Source organism: Nomascus leucogenys, chromosome 6 (genome assembly GCF_006542625.1).
Source record: "Nomascus leucogenys isolate Asia chromosome 6, Asia_NLE_v1, whole genome shotgun sequence".
Lineage (NCBI taxonomy): Eukaryota > Metazoa > Chordata > Mammalia > Primates > Hylobatidae > Nomascus > Nomascus leucogenys.
The window spans coordinates 87,458,165-87,479,913 of NC_044386.1; the positions used below are offsets into that span (position 1 = coordinate 87,458,165).

Here is a 21,749-nt window from a genome sequence, read left to right on the forward strand (position 1 = left end):
TTTGGGGACATAGGATTTGGAGTTGGGTGTGGTAGCTTTAGTGTTGTACTGGATTTTGGGGAGAAGTTTTTTCAACAAAATCTCAGCTGCGTTCATGTGAGTCTATAAGCCTGTGGTAGAATGGAGATTTGAAGAATGCTATGTCTTAAACAGGACATAAGGGTGAGGACTGTTTTTGGTGCCCTTGAGATACTCCTCATATACCTGTCTAAGCTTGTTATGAATTCATCCTGATTTTTAAATTTAAGAGATTTTGAATTTTCATCGCTAATAGTTTTCTCAGGTTTACTATAAGGAGAGTATAAGGTTGTTTGGAAAAATAATGACACAAGAAACTTGTAAATGTTTGCTTCTGTACTTTTTAATGAAAACATTCATATTTTCTAGTATGCAGTTTGTAGGGGTTTTTTTCTTAAGGAATGGAAGTCAAAATGATTGTGGAAATAATAAATATAAATAAATTATATTTCATTTTTAGGGTTACCTTCCACCTACAAAAAATGGCGTGGAACCAAAGCGACCCAGCCGACCAATTAATATCACCTCACTTGTCCGACTGTCCACAACAGTACCAAACACGATTGTTGTTTCTTGGACTGCAGAAATTGGAAGAGTAAGTGAATTTTTGTTTCTACCAGATTTTTGTATTGTAAGGAGGGGTTAATCACCATGCCTACCTGAATTTATATGTAAATTATGTAAAATGAGCTGCAAAAGGATTTATTTTTGTCTCACAATGAATTTTCAACATGTTTCCATTTGAAAAATGGGATTATGAAGTATCCATTGTTTTATAACCTGGCCCTTTTACTCCACAATTGATCATAAATGTCCTCCTGTATCATCACATGTTCTTCTGCATCATTATTTTAAGTGATGATATCATATTCCAATATGAGTGTACCATAAATTTGCCTGTTCCCTACTATTGAGCTTGTTACTTGATTTATTGATTGATTCATTGGTATGTCAAAGAACATTTTGAAGACCATCTTAGTAGCTATAACTTTGCCTGCATATATGATAATTTCCTTAGGGTAAATTCTCAGAAGTGGGATTGCTAAGTCAAAGAGCATACAGAATTTTAAGAAATTTTGTGTACATTGACAGATTACCTTCTCCAAAGATGTTGTACAAATTTATTCTCTGACTTTCAGTGTTTATTTTTGTGCCCGTTAACACTATTATCTTCTTTGAAATTTTTACCAATTCTGTTAGGTAAATAATGCCACCACTGTGTTTTAATTAGTACTTTTTTCATTGTTATTGAGATTGAATATGTTTTATATTTGTGATTATTTACATTTTAAAACTGTATCCATGTCTATTTCTCTATTGCTGTTTTTGTTATTGATTATGAGATCTTCATATAGTAAAACTTAACTCTGTTTCATGTTACAAATATTTGTTTCCAGTTTGTTGGCCTTTTATTTTTATGTTATTTAATATGCAGAATATTATTAATATTATTTAATATTGGCTATACAAAGTTTTTGTGTAGCCAAAACTTAACCAGTTATTTCCTTTATATAGTCTTTTCTCGTCTCCATCATGCTTTGCCTATCTGCCCTTCCCAAGCTGTGGAATTATTTGTTTATTTTCTTCTAGACTTCTAAGGTTTCATATTTTACCTTTAAATATTTAGTTCCTTTAAATATATGTGTGATGTGAGGTAAAAATTGCTTTCTTTCACTTTTTAAATAGCTGGTTCTAACACTGTTAACTAAATAAATGTTGATTCTGAAGCCACCATTGTTACATATTTAATTTTTACATATCCTGAGTGTGTTTCTGATCTTTTTCTATGTTGTTTCTTAGTCTAGCATTCTTTTTTGGGACAATTTTCATGATATGAACTCATATGTATCCACCAGTTCATTTGAAATTTATTGAATGCTTACCATGTGCCATCTACTATACTCAAAACTGGCAGTACCATAGGGAGGGAAAAAAGTTGATTTTCATAAGGCCTGTGATGTAGGGGCCTGGTGGACACACACAAAGAATGTGAACTTATTATAAGTACTATAAAAGAGAGGCACATAGTGATTTTACAGTGTATCAAAGGGCACTTTGAACGAGAGAGAGCAGTCAGGGAGGGCTTCCCTTAGGAAGTAGTGACTGAGCCAAGAGCTGAGAAAAGAGTAGGAATTAGGTGAAAGGTTCAGAGGAAACTACCCACACAACATCCCAGTGGTAGGAGTGAGCCTGGTTTTTACAAGAAGCTGAGAGGGATTCACTGACTAGAGTGCAGAGAATGGGGAAGAGTGGTATATGAGATGTGGCTAGAGGGGTAAGATAGGACTAAACCATTCAGGGCATTGTAGGTAATGTTAAAGTTAAGGATTTTCTTTTTCTTTTTCTTTTTTTGAGACAGAGTCTCACTCTTGCCCAGGCTGGAGTACAGTGGTGCGATCTCGGCTCATTGCAACCTCCATTCCCTGGGTTCAAGCAATTCTCCTGCCACAGCCTCCCAAATAGCTGGGATTACAGGCGCCTGCCACTGCACCTGGCTAATTTTTGTATTTTTAGTAGAGACGGGGTTTCACCATCTTGGCCAGGCTGGTCTTGGACTCCTGACATTGTGATCCACCTGCCGTGGCATCCCAAAGTGCTGGGATTACAGGCGTGAGCCACTGTGCCTGGCCAGGATTTTCTCTTTTTAAGCAGGAAGTTTATAGTTCTGTATTTCTTTTTAGAAAAGGTCACTCTTTGGAGTGGTAAATAGTTTAAATGGAGGCCAGAATCGTGCAGAAGGACATCTCTTAGGAGCCAGCTCTTGCGGAAGTATTAATGAAATAGTATCTTTGTCTAGAGTGGTGGCAGTAGAAATGGAGGTAAGTAGGGGCATCTGCAGGATTAAGTGATGAATTGAAAGTCGAGGGCTAAGATGTGACTGATGAGTCCTTGGTTTCTGGGTGGGTAGCTAGGCGAATGATACTGCTGCTGAGATAGAGGAAACACTGGAAAAGGACTGAATGTGGGTGTGTTTTGTTTTGTTTGTTTTGTTTTACTTTGAAGAATGGGCATTGGAGGACAAGATGGAGAAAATTATGAATTTACTTTTGAAACTTTTGAGTTTGAAATGCCTGTGAGACATCCTGAATAGGCAGTGGGGCAGATAGGCTTAAAGGATACACTTGGGCTAGAGGGAAAAAATGTGTGAGTCATCTGCATATTGGTGGTTATTGGAACCACACTGGCAGGGCTGACATTGATTCTCCTGTATTACTTTTTTTTTTTTTAACATTCATTCTTCCAGATAAAGTAGAATTACTTTATCACATTTCTTTTCCTCCCTCCTGTACCCCACTTGCACATCTTTCTGAGAATTTGGATGAGATTTCTTTAAAGTTATAGATTAAATTAGGGAGAATTTATTTACAATATTTAATATAACCATTCTAGGAACTGTATTTTCAAATCTTCTTTTATGTTCCTCAGCAATTTAATAGGTTTCCTACAATTCCTGCATATTTTTTGCTAATTCCTATGTTGGTTGTTATTATTACTGCTATTATAAAAAGAGATCTTTTTTCCTGTCATATTTTCAAAGAATTTATTTATTGTTGGTTTACTTAAAAACTAGTTATTTTTCATATTTATTTCATAGCTAAATTCATATATCAGTTCTATTAGCTTTTTAGATGATTTATTGGTATTTCTACATTGACAGTTTTGAGTTTGAGGTATGTCATATAAATTATATTACCCTAATACTTTTGTCATTTATTTCTTGTTCGACTACCTAGAACTTTGTAAACAGCGTTAAACAATGCAGGCAGTAGTGGACATATTTGATTTGCTCCTTATGTTAATGAGAATACTGCTACTGTTACAACATTATTATGTTGCTATTAAGTTTGATAGAACTTTATTATATCAATGATGTATTTCTATATTTCTCTTTTACTGGATATTTTTGTTAGAAATGAATTTTGAATTATATCAAAATTCTTTTTGACATCTCTCAGGGTTATATTTTTTTCCTTTAACTCGTATGTCACCATTAGGTTTTTAAAATCCTTTTAAATATTTTATTTCTACTGTACCTTGGAGTTCCCTTTTTCCTCCTTTTTGAGGAAAGTTTTGAAAATGTTTTGTTTTTGTGTATGAAAAGAACAGCTCACCAAAGAAGAAGGGGAGTGTTTTTGGTGAAATAGGAAAGAAGTCTGAAACTGTAGGAGAGGAGGGGAATATGGCTGCCGATAAAAAGCGCTAGAGGAGAGGGGGAAATACTCTTCCATAGGAAGGTTTCCAGACTACAAAGATTTGAAGACATTTTTCTGGGGAAGTAAAACACTAAATCAGCATTATTTTCCAAAGCCCAGAAAATAATTTAATAGATTGTTTTTAAATTACTGTTTTAATTCAGCTTGTGAATATATTCTGACTAGTTCATGTAGAATATCTTACTATTTTGCAGATACTTTTGTATAATCAGTTGCCAGTGAGAAATGTTGCAACTATGTCTTTTCAAATGAAATAAATAGGAGAGCTAGTATAGCTCTCTTCTGAAAGAAATAAGTGAGTTATATTGTAACTTCTACCTCAGGGTAATCACTGCTTTTAGCATTTATTAAACTCTCATTGTTTGTAGAGAAATTATTTAGATGTAGGTTGAGTATCCCTAATCTGAAAATCTGAAACCCAAGGTGCTCTAAAATTCAAAACAGGATGCTCAAAGGAGATATTTGTTTGAGCATTTCAGATTTCAGATTTTCAGATTAGGGATGCTGAACTGGTAAGTATAATGCAGATATTCCAAAATCTGGAAGAAAAAAAAATTCAGAGTCCAAAATACTTATAGTCCCAAGCATTTCGGATCAGGGGTACTCAACTTGTACTAGTGTAAGGGGCACATAATGAACAGAGTATATTTCAATTATAGAGAAAGTATCTCATGAACTTGACAAATAATTTTTAAGACTTTTGAAAAAGCAATAGACAAAAACATCAGTATAATATAATATATATCAGTAGTTGGAATTAGTATTTGAAGGATTAGCAGGAACAATAAAATACTGTCTACCTAGAAAAGAATCTCTGTCACTGTTAATCTTTGGTGGTTGTTTTTTTTTTTACTGCTGAGCCTCTTTCATATGATGTAAAAATTTCATTTTATATTACCAGTACAAGTGGCATTTGTTAGTACCACATTCTTTTTGCTGCTTTTACTTTATTTTATTTTTTCTATTTGGTTACATGTTTCAACTAGAGTGAGCATATCTTTTCACTGAACTTGCTGCAGTTTCTGCTCGATCTCTTCTTAAATATTTATATAAAGCCTTAGGGTAATTCCAAGTTCTGAAGATTCAAGTTGTCAATACATAGTTTCACATTGTTAATTAGCATTTCTCCAGTTTCTGTCATACTTGAAGCATTAAGCAAGTAAATAATAATGGTGAATAAGATTTTTTTCTAAAAGAAGCTTTTCAGTTGGGCCCGGTGACTCATGCCTGTAATCCCAGCACTTTGGGAGGCTGAGGCAGGTGGATCATTTGAGGTCAGGAGTTCGAGACCAGCCTAGCCAACATGGTGAAACCCTATCTCTATTAAAAAAAAAACAAAACAAAACCACAAAAATTAGCTAGATATGGTGGTGCACACTTGTTGTCCCCGCTACTTGGGAGGCTGAGGCAGGAGAATCACTCAAACCTGGGAGGTGGAGGTTGCAGGGAGCCTGGAGTGCAGTGGTGCCATCTCGGCTCACTGCAAGCTCCGCCTCCCAGGTTCACGCCATTCTCCTGCCCCAGGCTCCCAAGTAGCTGGGACTACAGGTGCGTGCCACCACACCCGGCTAGTTTTTTGTATTTTTAGTAGAGACGGGGTTTTAGCACGTTAGCCAGGATGGTCCCGATCTCCTGACCTCGTGACCCGCCCGCCTCAGCCTCCCAAAGGGCTGGGATTACAGGCGTGAGCCACTGCTCCCGGCTGGGAAAGTTTTAATGTTACTTGTTCCTCATTAATGTGAAATTTATTAATGAAGGTAAATTAGCTTTTTTGACACTTCTTTTTCCTCCTTCTCAGAAAATGTGTAGCACGTAAACACAGATAGCTTTCCGAACTTTAAATAAAAATATGACCTTCCAGAGAGTATTGTAATGTATTTTCTGTCAAAAGACGGGAGTGTATTAAGTTCCTTGTCTTAATATTCCCACCCTTTCCCTTTGGTTTCTACTGTCTGCTCTGTCATCAAGCAGTTGCCTAATCATGAGCAGATTGCATAATCTTTTTGTGCCTCAGTTTCATCAGCCCTTCACTTAGAAAAATACCTATCCTACCTATGTCTTAATAGGCCTTCTGCAAAGTTTAAATGAAGTAGGCAGCGTATGTTAAGAATGCTTTGAAAAATGTGTGTAGCTATAAAATACAAGATGGCAGCAGTTATTTTCCTTTTACTTCTTTTCAAGTCTCTTGATCTTCCTCTTGATCCCAGCACCAAATAGAAAGTGATCCTTCTCATTTAGATCTCCTTCCTACCCTTCGTGAACCCCAGCCATCTTTTCTTTCCCTTATCTAACCATGTACCCTTCACTCAGTCTTAGCTTGTTGGTTAACTGTTTTTTTTTGTTTTTTTTTTTGTCCCCTTCTCCCTCTGTCATCTCTGGGTAGTCTGTCTGCTGGTAATGGATATTCATCTGTTCATTTGCCAAACCAGCAGCTTCTCTTTGAAAACCTTCTTTAATATTCCCTCTGCTTGTTGTGATAATGGCCCAAGTATAATCTTTTCAAGAGCTAATTGAAGGCATAGAGAAAGGTTAAAAGGTATAAATTAGGAAGCCCATCTCATTTGTAATTTAAAAAAAAAAAAAGATACTATTTTAGATATATCTATTACCTACTAAATATGGTTTATAGCTTTGACATCCTACTATCTTTGGCTTATACTTAGTCTTAACAGTATTCTTTCATGTAAGTGCCTTAAATTCATTAGTTTCAAGTATAGGTAATATTAAATCCAGGACAGACTTGGGTTTAAATTCTAGGTTTGTTACTTGAAAATTGCAAAATTAGGGCAAGTTCTTTTACTTCTCTGTACTTTAGTATCCTCATCCATAAAAACAGGTTTTTGGTCAGGATTAAATGAATTACTGTTCATGAAAACACCTAAGACAGTACTTGACACACAGTAGGTGTTTTAAGAAGTATTAGTTTTCTTTCCCTATCATGGTGAGAGTAAAATATGTGTACTATTTACTTACATATGTTGTTTGTTTTCTACATCTTTTTTTTTCCAGAACTATTCCATGGCAGTGTATCTTGTAAAACAGTTGTCCTCAACAGTTCTTCTTCAGAGGTTACGAGCAAAGGGAATAAGGAATCCGGATCATTCTAGAGCTTTAAGTACGTATGATGAACTTATTTCACTTATTCAGCTAACTATTTTGTTAAAGGTTAGAGTAGTATTTTCTCAACTCAAGAAATTTTAGAATTTGTTTATTCACTGGAGCCTGTTGTAGAGGATTAAAAACACTGAGAACCTTCTGAACTTGTAAAACAAGACCTTAGAGTAGTTCTAATATCTTTGTCATGAGCTATATTTTATAAACTATATTTTACTAATCTTAAAATTAACTTTGTGAAGTCAGTGCATGAACATGGAAGAATATTCTTCTACAACTTCATAAAATCAATGTTTAAGGAATTCTGGGAAGTAGGAAGGGCATCTTGGCATAAATTTCAAGAAAGTTATTTTAGATTGGAGGTTTATCCAGGAAAAATGTACAGAATTATATCATGGCCTCACCCCTGCATTTACAAAGTGAAGAGAGCCAGTGGGGTGGTAGAAATAATAATGACATGGGTTCTGCCTTTAATCAATTATATGACTATGGACAAGTAATGCTGTTCCTGAGTTTCATCTTCATCATCTGTAACAAGAGGTTTATGCCATGTGATTTCTAATGCTTCTGCAAAGTCTGGGTTCATACGTGTGAATTACTGGATGGTTTGTTTTGATATGTTGAATTTGAGATTCAAGGTCTTCAAATGGGGTTGTGCTGACCTCGGTTTTTAAGGGTTAAGGTCAGAGGGTTTGGCCTTTCCAAAGAGGTGAACTAAGTTCTTCGTTTATTCTTTTATTTGTGAGAGGTGGGGGCTGAGTGGATTTAGGAGTGAGGGCTGGGGACTTAGAAACAAAACTTTTATAGGCAGGTGTTAGATAGCTGTCCTTTAAGGACTTGTGATGTGAACTGATTAATGAAGCCCATTATCAGATTTGTACTTAGGAACACTCTGGTGGAAAGAACTAAGATAATAGCAGCTTTCCTTTTGTAGCATAGCTATTACCCCTTTCTGTAACTTATTTCTGTGGCAGAGTAAAAGATCCCACTACCCCTGAATATCAATATACCCTTAATAGTTCATTGAAGAATTTTTCTGTATTAAAATGGTCCTTTAAAAATGCAGCTAATCCTGAATCAGTGGGAGCACACTTTGGGCTAATGCCTCTGTAGGCATGCATTGGCAGATGATGTAGACCTAGAAGGACAGCACTGATTTGGGATCTGCGGGAGTGGTGGCACCATTTGGCAGGGACGGGAAGATGGTGGGGATCCTGAAAGAAAAGACAGACATCTGCCTTGAAGGAGAGTATAAGATAACTTCTCTTCTATCACAATCTTGCTGAAGTTATTCCTGGTCATTCTACTGAGAATCTTCATATTTGCCTCACAATACTAGAATCTCAGCCAGTCAGAAAGCAAAGAATTATGTGAGCCTGTATGGAAGAGGAAATACCAAGAAATAAGGCAGTTAAAGTTATTTTATTTAATAGTAACAGCAACAACCACAACGATAGGGCCAACTGTCTTTGCTCAAGCTGTTAACTTGTCTCCGCTTGTAGCTATAGCACCACCTGGAGGGAGAGTGGGAATGTGAGTCTGGAATTGAATTATTTTATTTTCTCCGAGAAACCACTATTAGCTACCATTAAGCAGCAAAAATTGTTTAATTCAAAAGCTGTTTCTACTCTGATATACTGATGGGGAATAATTGTACACTGGATGAGATTTTTGTGGAAATTGATACCTTACCTTACTTATTGGCCAGGGAAGTCAATGGAATATTGATTTAGATCCCACCAGTAAGAAATTTGTTGTAATTTACTAAAAAACAGGTTATCCACCTTTACCTGTATGCTGCCTGTAAAAAAAAAAAAAAAAAAAAAAAAAAAACTTTCCCAACAAATTATATAATTAAAATTCTGTTTACAGTAACTTGACAAAAGGAAATGTCAGGTATTTTAAAAGAGTCAAATTACTTACAAATATGTTCTTTGTAAGTCATTTTTAGTAAGATAAATACTTCTAGCAAAGTTGTCAAGCCCGACACTCTTATGTTCTTGAAAGAATAAAGTTGGTATTATTTAGACTTTTCACAGAGAAATCCACTCTCTGATTCATTTGATTTAGTAGGATTTTGTCTTGGAGTTTCTACCTTCGTGTAGAGTTGTCCCCTCACAACTATCAAAAACAGTCTTTTACCAACTCTTAATCAAGTTTCTTTCTCCTCTTCCTTCTCCCTTCAGCAGTTATTTCAAGCCTTAGCCATAATCTAGTCAAACACTATCCCTCTCTCTCAGCACTCTGCCAATGCATGAAAATTGGGGCTACAAGATATGAATTACCTAAACCACCTATTTCTTCCTTAATCTCAGTGCCACCATAATTACTTTTTAGCTTATCTACATTTGTGCCCAGTCCTCACTTTATTCCCTTCAGTGTCAAGAGGAAATGTCCCTTTCGCTGCTTCAAGTTAATCTTTTATTCATTTATTCTTTTCATTCAAGAAATTGTGTTAAGAGTCTCCTGTGTTCCAGGCACAGGAGAATATAACATTAAACAAGACACATACCATCTCTGCATCCCCCAGAAGTTTGCAGTCTGGTAAGAAAGACAGGCATTAAATAATTGCACAAGTCATTAATGAGTTAAAGTTTTGACATGTGCCTTGAAGAAGATAGACAGGGAACTCTGTAGAGGTACAATAGGGGAACATAGTCCTCTCTGGTATTGTGATACTTAAGGCAAGATTATAAGTATGAGGAGAAGTTAAGCTCCAAGGTGGGAACAGAGTATGCCAGGAGAAAAGGCCAGTGCAGCTGGAATAGAGCCAAGAAAGGCTGGGTGCAGTGGCGCACACTTGTAATCCCAGCACTTTGGGAGGCCGAGACGGGTAGATCACTTGAGGTCAGGAGTTCCAGACCAGCCTGACCAACATGGTGAAACCCCGTCTCTACTAAAAATACAAAAAAATTATCCAGGCATGGTGGCATATGCCTGTAGTCCCAGCTACTCGGGAGGCTGAGGCACGAAAATCGCTTGAACCCGGGAGGCAGAGGTTGCAGTGAGCTGAGATCGCACCACTGCACTCCAGCTTGGGCGACAGAGAGACAATGTCTTTAAAAAAAAGAAAAAAAGAGAGCCAAGAAGGAGGGTGACCAGAGAGTTGGACATAGACGATAAGTTGACATAGACGATATGAAGATAGATGATAGAAAACCATTAGAAGATTTTTAAGCAGAGGAGTAAACGACATGATTATATTTAGACAGTCTGATTCTCACTTTGAAGACGAATCAAAGGAAGGCAAGGCTAAGGCAGTGAGGCCGGTTGAGAACCTGTTTGTAATAGTGTACATAAGAGATGATAATGTGCTGAACTAAGGTGATAGTGGTAGATTTGAGTTTTGAGAAGCATTGAAATGGCATTGACTGTGTGTGTGGAGTGACGAGTCTAAGGAGGAGTGCTAAGCTTCTTACTCAAGCACCAGGTAACATGGTAATGCCATTTACTGAAACGGAAAACTGTGTTGAAAAGATCAGATTGCAGCGGGGAGATCAGAGTGCACTCTTAGACTTGCGGTGTTTGAGATGGGATGAGACATCCAGGTAGAGATGCTTGGTAGCAGTATTATGAGACCTGGCTCCCTCATATATCTGCTCTTTGTCCTGTGTTTTTAGTTCCTCCCTGTCTGCAGGCTTTTTCTGTCACTCTATGCTGTGAAAACTCTTCTGTCTTTAAAAAAATAGGAAAACAAGCTCCTCTATGGATAGAGCTCTGTGTTCCTCCCGTTGGTCTCATCCTAATTTTTGTGAGAGTAGTCTACACTTGCTCTTTTTACCTCCTCACTGCATCTCATTATGGTCTTTAACCCTTTATCATTCCACTGAAATTGCTCTTTCAGATGTCACAAATGATCTGATTGCTAAATTTAAAGTGTATCTTTTCAGTTTTCATCCTGAATACTTCTGCTGCATTTGATATGAACAACTTTCTCCTTGAAATTCTCTCCTTTCTTCTCTGACCATATCTTCTCAATCACCTGCCTTCAGTGGATTCTGTTAAGGGAAGCATTCTAAATGGTGCCATTCCTTGGAGTTTTATCCTGGGCGCACTTTTCTACACACCCTTATGGTTTAAAACTAACACCCACCCCAAAATACGTGTCTTCATCTCAGACCTCTCCCCTGCATTTCACACTTACATAGCTAACTACCTTCACTTGAGTATTTCACTGGTTCCTCAAATTCAAGTATTTAAAACTGAACTCACCAACTCCTGTCAAACTTACTCCCTAAATATTTCTCAAATGTACCTTCTATCACTGCTATCATTGCCCTTGTTTAAGCTCTCATATCCTGCTTTTATTTTAAAAACCATTCTTAGATAAAACATCCCTCTCCTTGACTCCTTTTTCTGTCTCCTCTGGTAGCCACCCAAGTGATTTATACAGATCTAAAATCTACCATTCTCATTCCCTTGCATTTCATGGCTTCTTAACACCAAGGGAATAAAAACTCCAACTATGTTAGCATGATACGTAAACTTTCCATCATGTGGCACCTGCTTTTTACTTTCCAGGGTCGCCTGTATTCACTCTTCTTTTTAAACTTTCCATGATGTGGCACCTGCTTATTACTTTCTAGGGTTGCCTGTATTCACTCTTCTTTTCATACTTCACATTCCATTCCAAAAATATGGAACTCTTTAGTCTTTCTTCAGTGCTTTAGTTTTGTGCTCTATGCCTCAAAACTCCCCTGCTGCCTCCTCTGCCTAACGTCGTTATCCTTTGTTTCACTTTTTTCCAGGAGGCATCCCAGAACCCCCAGAATAGATGAGTTGACTTTTGGTTAGCTTCCTGAACATACTCCATCAGAGCGCATTAGAGATAATCTCACTGAGCATCTTTACCCTGTACTAGATTATGAGTTCTTTGGAGGAGGAATTTAATCTTATTTTTTTCTTGAATTCCTATTGCTCAGCACAGTGCCACATACATAGTAGATCTGCGTATTTTTGAAGTAAACTGATGAAAAGACATCTACAGAAAAAAATCAGGTCTCGGTGCCTGTTTCTTTGCTTATAAAATGAAATATTGATCTTAATATGTTTGATTGTTTTCAGCCTTAAAATTTTAAAAGGCTGAATTAAAATAACCTGATATTAATGAAGGATAGAAATTATCTTGAAATAATAACAACCCTAGAACAGCACTAATAGAACAATCTGTGATAATGGAAGTGTTCTCTATCTGCACTGTCCCATATGGTAGCCACCAGCAACATGTGACTATTGAGCACTTAAAATGTGGCTAGTTTAACTGATGAGCTGAATTTTTTATTTAAATTTAAAGACAGCGTCATGTGAGTAGTAGCTAACTCCTGTAGCTCATGACAACAGGGATTAAGAACAAGATTAATTCTACTCCCAAATCGACTTATTGGGTAAAACAAGATTAATTTTAAATGTGACTAGCTATAACTTTATTATAGTCATATAATAAAATACTGTTACCACTGCAGATCACTGTAACAATGTGAAAACTTCAACTCCCAGAGAACTTCCCACATGTTGACTGATTACTGCAGGACAAATATTATATGTCTTATTTTTATTTTTATTCCCTTGCTCACAAGTAATAAGTGCTTTTATTTTACTTTATTTTTTCTTCATACTTTCTTATGATTAAATATAGCATAGTACTTTTCCCCTCCGTTTTCTCTCTTTCTTTTGAGAAAGTTTATTAAAGTATAATTTATAGGCAATAAAAATTCCTTTGACAGATGTATACATCATGAACCACTGCCACAATCAAATATAGAACATCCTTTACCCCAGAAAGTTCTTCTGTGGCCTTTTGCATTCCATCCCATCCTTTTACCATTGATGTGATTTCTGCTCTGTAGTTTTGTCTTTTCCAGAATGTCAGATAAATGCAATCCTACAATATGTAGCCCTTTGCTTCTGGCTTCTTTCACTTAGTATAATGCTTTTGAAGTTCATCCATGTAGTTTGTTCTTTATTGCTGAGTAGTAGTTCATTTATGTACTATAATTTATCCATTTGATAAATGATGGACATTTATCCATCTGATAAATTGATGGACATTTGGATTATTTCCAGTTTTGCAGCGATATGAATAAAGCTGCTGTAAACATTTACATTTTGCATATGGATACCTCAGTTTTGTAGACATATGTTTTCATTTCTCTTGGGTAAATACCTAGGAGTGGGATTGCTGGGTCATATGATAAGTATATATGGAAAACAGTTTGGCAGTTTCTTTTAAAGTAAATATACCATTTTTGCATTCCCACTAACAATGTGTGAGATTTCAAGTGGCTCCACATCCCTACCAGCATATGGTATCATCAGGTGCTTTATTGTAGCCATAGTGATTGGTATTTACTGGTATTTCATTGTGCATTTTTCTGATGTCTAAGGATGTTAAGCATATTCTCAGGTGCTTATTTGCCATTCTTATAGCTTCTTTGATGAAGTATCTGCCAAATCTTTTGCCCATTTTTTGATGTCATGCTTTTGATATATTATGAAATCTTTGCCTAAATGAAAGTCACAAGCACTCTCTTCTATTTTTCTTCTAGAAATTTTATTGTTTGAGCTCTTGGATCTAGGTCTGTGATTCGTTTTCAGTTAATTTTTGTATATGGTGCAAGGTGAGAGTAGAGATTCATTTTTTTCCCCCACATAGATATCGAAATATTCCAACAGCATTTGTTGAAAAGACTGTCTTTCCTTCCATTTCATTACCTTGGCACCTTTATCAAAAACCAATTGACCATAGATGTATAAATCTATTTCTGGATGTTATTCTTTTCCATTGACCTGTATGTCTATCCTTATGCCAAATGAGCCTTAATGACTGTAGCTTGATAGTAAGTCTTGAAATCAGTTAGAATTCTCCAACTTTGTTTTTCTTTTTCAGAATTGTTTTGAATATTGTTAAGTCCAGTATGTGAAACAATACATGGTGACCAGACAGAATTTATTTCTGTAATACGAGGTTGGTTTCAGCATTCAAATGCTGAAATATAATTCACCTTCTCAACAAACTAAAAATGAAAAATCATATGATCATCTCCAGAGATGCAGAAAAAGCACTTGGCCAAATTCAACATCCATTCATGATAAAACTGTCAGCAAAATCGAGAAGGGAGCTGCCTCAGTGTAATAAAGAGTATTTACAAAAAGTCTACACTACAGCTGGTATCATCACTAATGGTCTAAAACTTGAATGCTTCACTCCTAAGATTGAGAACAAGGCAAGGATATCTGCCCCTAGCGTTGCCCTAGAGATCCTAGACAGCACAATAAGACAAGGAAAAGTTTTAAAAAAGAAACCAGCACACAGGTTAGAAATGAAGAAATAATTATAGTCTTTATTTACAAATGACCTTATGGTCTACATAGAAAAAGATCCCAAAGAATCTCCAAAAAAGCTACTAGAAATACTATGTGAGTTTAGCAGAGTTAGAGAATGCATGGTCAATATACAAAAACAAATTGTATTTCTGTTAGTAATGAACAATTGGAAATTGAAATTCAAAAAACAAGATTTTACAGTAACATCCAAAAATATGAAACACTTAGGGATACATCACACAAACTATGTGCAAGATTTGTATGCTGAAAACTACAAAGCATCGTTGAGAAAAACTGATAGAAGACTTGAATAAACGCAGAGATATATCTTGCTAAGAGATCGAACGATTCTATTGTTACATGTCAGTTCTCCAAATTAATCTGTAGAATTAATCCAGTCTAATCAAGATCTCGGTAGGACCTTAAAAAATATCTTTACAAGACTAAATGGACTAGGACTGGGTCTATAATGGCAAAAGAGAAGGCATAGGTTTTTTTTTTTTTTAATAGAAATTGGCAAACATTCTAAAATAATTTCAAAAACTTCTCGCACCTCTGAGAGAAAGTGAATATACAAATCATGTTTTATTTTAAGTAACAATAGCTAATATTTATTGAGAATAATATTAGGTTATTTTAAAACTTTTTTTGTTGCCAGCACGGTGGCTATGTCTGTAATGCCAACACTTTGGGAGGCCAAAGTGGGCAGATCACCTGAGGTTGGGAGTTTGAGACCAGCCTGGCCAATATGGTGAAACCCTGTCTCTGCTAAATACAAAAATTAGCCGAGCCATGGTGGCGCACACCTCTAATCCCAGCTACTTGGGAGACTGAGGCAGGAGAATCACTTGAACCTGGGATGCAGAGGCTGCAATGAACCAAGATCTCACCACTGCACTCCAGCCTGGGCGACAGAGTGAGAGTCTGTCTCAAAAAAAAAAAAAAAAAAAAATTTTTTTTTTCTTCTTGTTGTTGAGACAGGATCTCACTCTGTCACCCAGGCTGGAGTGCAATGGCAGCAATTTCAGCTCACTGCAACCTCTGCCTCCCAGGCTCAAGTGTATTTTGAAACTTTTTATGTGTATTAACTCAATCCTTAAAACAGTTCTGTGAGGTACTATTATTGTTCCCATTTACCAGATGATGTAACAGGCATAGAGAGGTTAAGTGACTTAACTGAGACTAAATTCTAAGCTAGGCTATCTCTAGGTCCTATGCTCTTAACCACTACTTTATGTTGCCTCTCTTATTTCAGTTTATTTTCTGAGCACTAAACACTGAGCTTTGTTCTGTATAAGGTTGATACTATGATCTATAGTATTGCTTCATTTAGGTGGAAATTTAAATATGCAAAGTTCAAAGTCAGTTACTATACCCATTGCTTGCTATGTCTATAAAGGGTGCTGGTGGGATGGTTGATGAAGTCATGTAGAGTGGTTATTAGTCAGGGTTCTCTAGAGAGACTCTAGGAGGGGAAGGAGAGGGAGAGGGGAAAAGGAGAGAGAGAGAGATGAGAGTGAGTGAGTTGAGAGGAGATGTATTAGGGGAATTGGCTCACATGACTATGAAGGCTGAGAATGCCCACAATAGATAGGCCATCAGCAAGCTGGAGAACGAGCGAAGCCAGTAATATGACTGTTGAAGTCCAAAGGCCACAGATCCGGGAAGCCAACTCTCAATGTAAGGCCAAAGGCCTAAGAGGGGTGAAGAGAAGGGCTGATATGGTGGTTCAAATCCCAGCATCCCAAGCCCAGAGAATCTGGAATTCTTTCTTTTTAAAGATGGGGTCTCACTGTGTTGCCCAGACTGGTCTCAAACTCCTGGCCTCAAGCAATCCTCCTACCTCAGGCTCCCAAGTAGCTGGGATCACAGAAGTCCAAAGGCAGGAGAAGAAGGGTATCCCAGCTCAAGGAAAAAGAGAAAGTGAATTTATTTTCCTTTCCTCAGCCTTTTTATTCTTTCCATGCCCTCCAGCTGATTGGATGGTGTCCACCAAGATTGAGGGCGGATCTTCCTCACTCATCCACAGACTGACACACCCATCTCCTTTGGAAACACACTCACAGACACTTTCAGAAATTATGCCTTGCCAGCTATGTAGGTAGCCCTGCATTTAGTTAGTTTAGTTGACACCTAAAATTAGCCAACACAGTGAGTAATCAGATTAGAATTCTATTTGCATGTTTATTTCATATGGCGATTATTTGTTGCCTTTAACAAAGATACTACTTTTTAAAATCATATTTATAAGAAAGGATTGACTAAGATTTGGTGTATAATGACAAAGGCATACTTTTTGTAATTTATGTATGGTATTCATTAGCGTAGTGTTATAACTATATTTTCCAAACTAAAAACCAGAAGTTGTATGCCTTTTTTGTGTGTCAGGAGACAGCCTGTGAAATACATTAAGACTTTGAAAATTTGGAATTTCCAGGCCATGAAATGACTTTTTAGTCTGGCATTAGAATCATATCTGGAGCTTTTAAAAAACTAGCAATTGGTGTCCCTCTTTTCATTCTGACTCAGGAAGCTTTATAGGTAGGTCTGATGTGCACCTTACTTGGGATCCACTAATTTATGGAAATAGTTGGATAGGATATCCAGGATTTGGACCATCTAAAAAAACCCAGACTAAAATCCAGGGGACTGTGTTTAATAAAGGTAGGATTTCTCATAAATGGTTATCAGAACAGTAGACTCTGAAATTATAACTTACCGGAGTACTTCTCCCTCTCTTCATTTTCTTTTCTATGTGGTGTCTATCTGGTCACACTTAGTTGTAGCACAGCTCAAATTCTGTTGACTGTGTATACAGCTACCCAACTTACGGCCCCTTTGTACAGTATAGACTTTAAAGTTATTATGGGACAGTTTCTATAATTGTTGGAATATTACATATATGTATTTCTTGTCTCACCCCCTATAATGTTTTTTCTTGTTACTGTTACTGAAGTTTTCAGAGGTAACAGATAGCTCAGGTTTCCAGGTGAGAAGTATAAAGAGTCTTTTATATCAGACTGAAAGAGAATGAAAGAACAGCCTTGGAAAAGTAAAATTACTAGTGTCTCCTCCCTTAAGAACCATAAGAAGTTTGAAGTGAAAAGACTTAAAGATTATCTAGTGTGGGTTCCAATTTTACTATAAGTAAAATTAAGCTGAGAAAGGAGGATTGACTTGCCCAAGAGGGCACAAGTATTTTATAGAGAAATAGATTAAAATTCAAATAATTGTATAGTTAAAAAAAAGAAATAGGACTCTTTTCATAAAGTTTGAATTAAGCTGTTTTACAGTAAATATTTTTATTTTCTGAGCTTTCAAAAATGTATAAATGTTATTCTTATTAATTATTAATGTCCTCGAAAATAGAAGAGCCCAAATAATATTAGTCATAGTTTAAAGGAAAGAAAACCTTGATCCGATATCGTAGAGTTATAAAAGAAAAAGGGTCTACCATTAGTTGAATATGTCAACATACTAGAGAAATTTCTGTCATATTGCTGCAGGTTTTTGTCCCCTGAGTGAGAAATAGGAAATTTACAGGAAACATAGTCATTCTACAGATAAACAATTGTTTTCCATCCATTGCTTATAGAATTAAAAGCCATATGGTTGTTTTTATCTTTCCATTCAATTGATTGGGAAATAATTGAGCAGATTTGTTTAAGTTTTTTATTCTTTATAGTAATGCTCCAGTAATGTATCTTTAATAAACTTACTCTGTTTGTTTGCTTTTTTTCTTCTTCAATGAATATCAGTTAAAGAGAAGTTGACTGCGGATCCAGACAGTGAAATAGCTACAACCAGCCTAAGGGTTTCTCTACTATGTCCAGTAAGTGTTAACTATTAACTTGCTTTCCAGAAAGTTTAACATGTATTTTCTCTTTTTATTAAGTATTTTTACTATTTGAGAAATTCTGTTTACTTCTAAAATATATCCACCTTGTTACAGTTTATGAAAAGTGGAAAGACATCTAGGCATTGCATTTGGAATCTAAACAAGTCTTTAAAAGTGATCTACTCTTAGTAAGACATATGTAAGTATGGCCTGTGATTAATGACCATCTCTCAGGCTGAAGTGTAAAATCTCAAAATAAGAAATGTTTATTGTCTCAGTGTATTTATAAAAATTTTACATTTATTTATTTATTTTTATTATTATTATTTTTTTGAGATGGAGTTTCGCTCTTGTTGCCCAGGCTGGAGTGCAATGGTGCCATCTCAGCTCACCACAACCTCTGCCTCCCAGGTTCAGGCGATTCTCCTGCCTCAGCTTCCTGAGTAGCTGGGATTATAGGCATGCGCCATCATGCCTGGCTGATTTTGTATTTTTAGTAGAGATGGGGTTTCTCCATGTTGGTCAGGCTGGTCTCGAACTCCCGACCTCAGGTGATCCACCTGCCTTGGACTCCCGAAGTGCTGGGACTACAGGTGTGAGCCACCGCACCTGGCCAAAAATTTTACTTAAGATAGTACCTTTCTGAGTAAAAATCTAGCCATGATTACCCACACGTCTCATTTAACCATTTTGCCAACAATGACTACATTATAACAATTCACCAATTAAAAACTTCTGTTCGGCCTAAATGCTGAATTTGTTATACATATAAAAAAAACCTTGAGATATTTTAAGCCAGAAAATGAGGTCAGAATCAATCATTTTCATGAAATAAATATATGGTCCCAAGACTTAACCAAATTATTAAACCTATAAAGGAAAAGGTCTCAAAACAATGTTACACTAATTTGATGTTAGGCTCATTGGTAGGGGTGGTGGTTGAATATGGCCATACGAAAATATGTGAAAAATTAATAATAAATTACCTTGACATTTTGGTTACTTTTCTATAATTAATCCAATTAATCATATTTAAATTGGGGAGAAAGAATGAAAGGACACATCTGTTTCCTGATTTGTCTGATTGTTCAGACAGGCCTGATATTGAAAGCTTTTGATACTGAGATCCTATTAATCTCAGATGATGATGAAGTTACTGTATTCTTAAAGAAACAGAATTTAAATAGAAATTAAATGTTATTTGTAATTACAAATATTAGTCTTTTGTAATTTATGAAACTTCAAACATGAAAAAATTAGTAGATCATGAATAAGTTTCTGTAAGTTATAGAAAAAATTACAATGAAGTTAATTAAAATCATCAAATTGTATCATTGTGTATATGTGTAACGTTTATTTTTATTCATTTTTATAATAAAGCCAATTTTTTTCTTGCGAAAAATATTTTGACTCCAAGCTTTTTATATTAGTGTTAAAAATTCTTTAAGTAACCAGGTAAATGTTATAACAGCTTAGGTTGTAAAGGAGACTGGTGTGGATTTTTGTGTGTGTGGTTTTTTTGTTTTTTTTTTCTTTTCGTGCTTAGAAAAATGATTCACAGACTGGGAAAGTAGAGGGTGAGAAAAAGACAAATTTTTAGAAAAAGGTAAAAAGATGTATACTTATTCTACCCTCTTTCTCCGAAACCCTGATTTATCCATTCCCCCATCTGTTGTTCTTTGCCGCCTCATTTTGTTGTAAAACACCAATTCAGAAAATACAATATGTTTAGAAAAGTACATACACTTCCTTTTCCATTTAAATCACTGGAAAAAGTATTGTTTTTCTGCAATCTCACTTAAAAGTGTTTATAGTTGTACTAATATATATGATGCTTTATGTTTAGCACATATATGAATCATTTATTCATATAAATAAGCACACCAATATAAATCTTAGAAGTTTTATTTGTGGAACTGTGTTTTAATTCTGTAGTGCAGGTGCTCATCTCTGTATTATTAGAAACTATTAATCACATTTTGCTCTTTGCACCTTTATTTATTTATTTTTTTTGAGACAGGGTTTCACTTTGTCACCCAGGCTGGAGTGCAGTGCTGCCATCTCAGGTCACTGCAGCCTCCACCTCCCAGGTTCAATTAATGCTCCTGCTTCAACCCCACAAGTAGTTGGGACTACCAGCACATGCCACCACACCCAGCTAATTTTTGCATTTTTTTGTAGAGACAAGGTCTTGGGGCCAGGTGCAATGGCTCACGCCTATAATCCCAGCACTTTGGGAGGCCGAGGCGGGCAGATCACAAGGTCAGGAGATCGAGACCATCTTGGCTAACATGGTGAAACCCCCTCTCTACTAAAAATACAAAAAATTAGTCGGGCGTGGTGGCGGGCGCCTGTAATCCCAGCTACTCAGGAGGCTGAAGCAGGAGAATGGCGTGAACCCGGGAGGTGGAGCTTGCAGTGAGCCAAGATCGCGCCACTGCACTCCAGCCTGGGCGACAGAGCAAGATTCCATCTCAAAAAAAAAAAAAAAAAAAAAAAAAAAAAAAAAAAAGATCTTGATATGTTGCCCAGGCTGGTCATGGACTTCTGGCCTCAAGCAATCCTCCTGCCTTGGCCTCCCTTGGGATTACAGGCGTGAGCCACCACGCCCGGACAGCAGTTCATTTTAAATTGACATCTGCTTTAAAAATTCAGATTATAAAACAAAACAACTATATATGTATATTGTATATGTGTGTTTGTGTAAAATGTATAATTATAATACTTTCATGGGTTTCTATTTGGCTAAAGGGATAATCCCTTACAGTTATTCTGAAATAGTAAGATCATATATTTTAGGTATGTTTTTACTCAAAAATAAAATTTAATAATACCTATATATCAAATTTATAGGATAATAAAAGAGATTTGTTCTCTTTGAAATATGTAAATATGATGTCTTACTGTGCATTACAATTGCCCTTGTTGTGATGTACAGAGCTCAAAATAAATGAGTTTCTGTTGTTTCTGTGCCATTTAGCTAAAGGCAACAAAAATAATTAAAAATGTTTTTACTCTTTGGGAATTTTATGGTTCTGATTTATTAAAAATAGAGGTGGAGGAATCTTTGAAAAACTGCTTTGTAAACCCAAATACAAATGACATGGAATTGATAGAAGAAAAGAAGATAAACTCTGGAAACGTATTTATGAAATATTTATTATTGTGAAAAAAACTTGTGAAATTATTCTTTTTTTTTTTTTGAGACAGAGTTTCGCTCTGTCACCCAGGCTGGAATACAG

General features: G+C 36.1%; 1 protein-coding gene across 2 annotated transcripts in view; it reads left to right on the forward strand.

Annotated features, from left to right (window-relative positions):
• Nucleotides 1-21,749, forward strand: part of PIAS1 (protein inhibitor of activated STAT 1) — a 142,095-nt gene that overhangs the window by 96,452 nt on the left and 23,894 nt on the right. For both annotated transcript variants that reach the window (XM_003267140.4, XM_030814644.1), the window contains exons 6-8: nucleotides 479-613; nucleotides 7,242-7,347; nucleotides 18,428-18,501. In XM_003267140.4, the coding sequence (XP_003267188.1) occupies nucleotides 479-613; nucleotides 7,242-7,347; nucleotides 18,428-18,501 (315 nt within the window). The remainder of the gene's footprint in view (nucleotides 1-478; nucleotides 614-7,241; nucleotides 7,348-18,427; nucleotides 18,502-21,749) is intronic.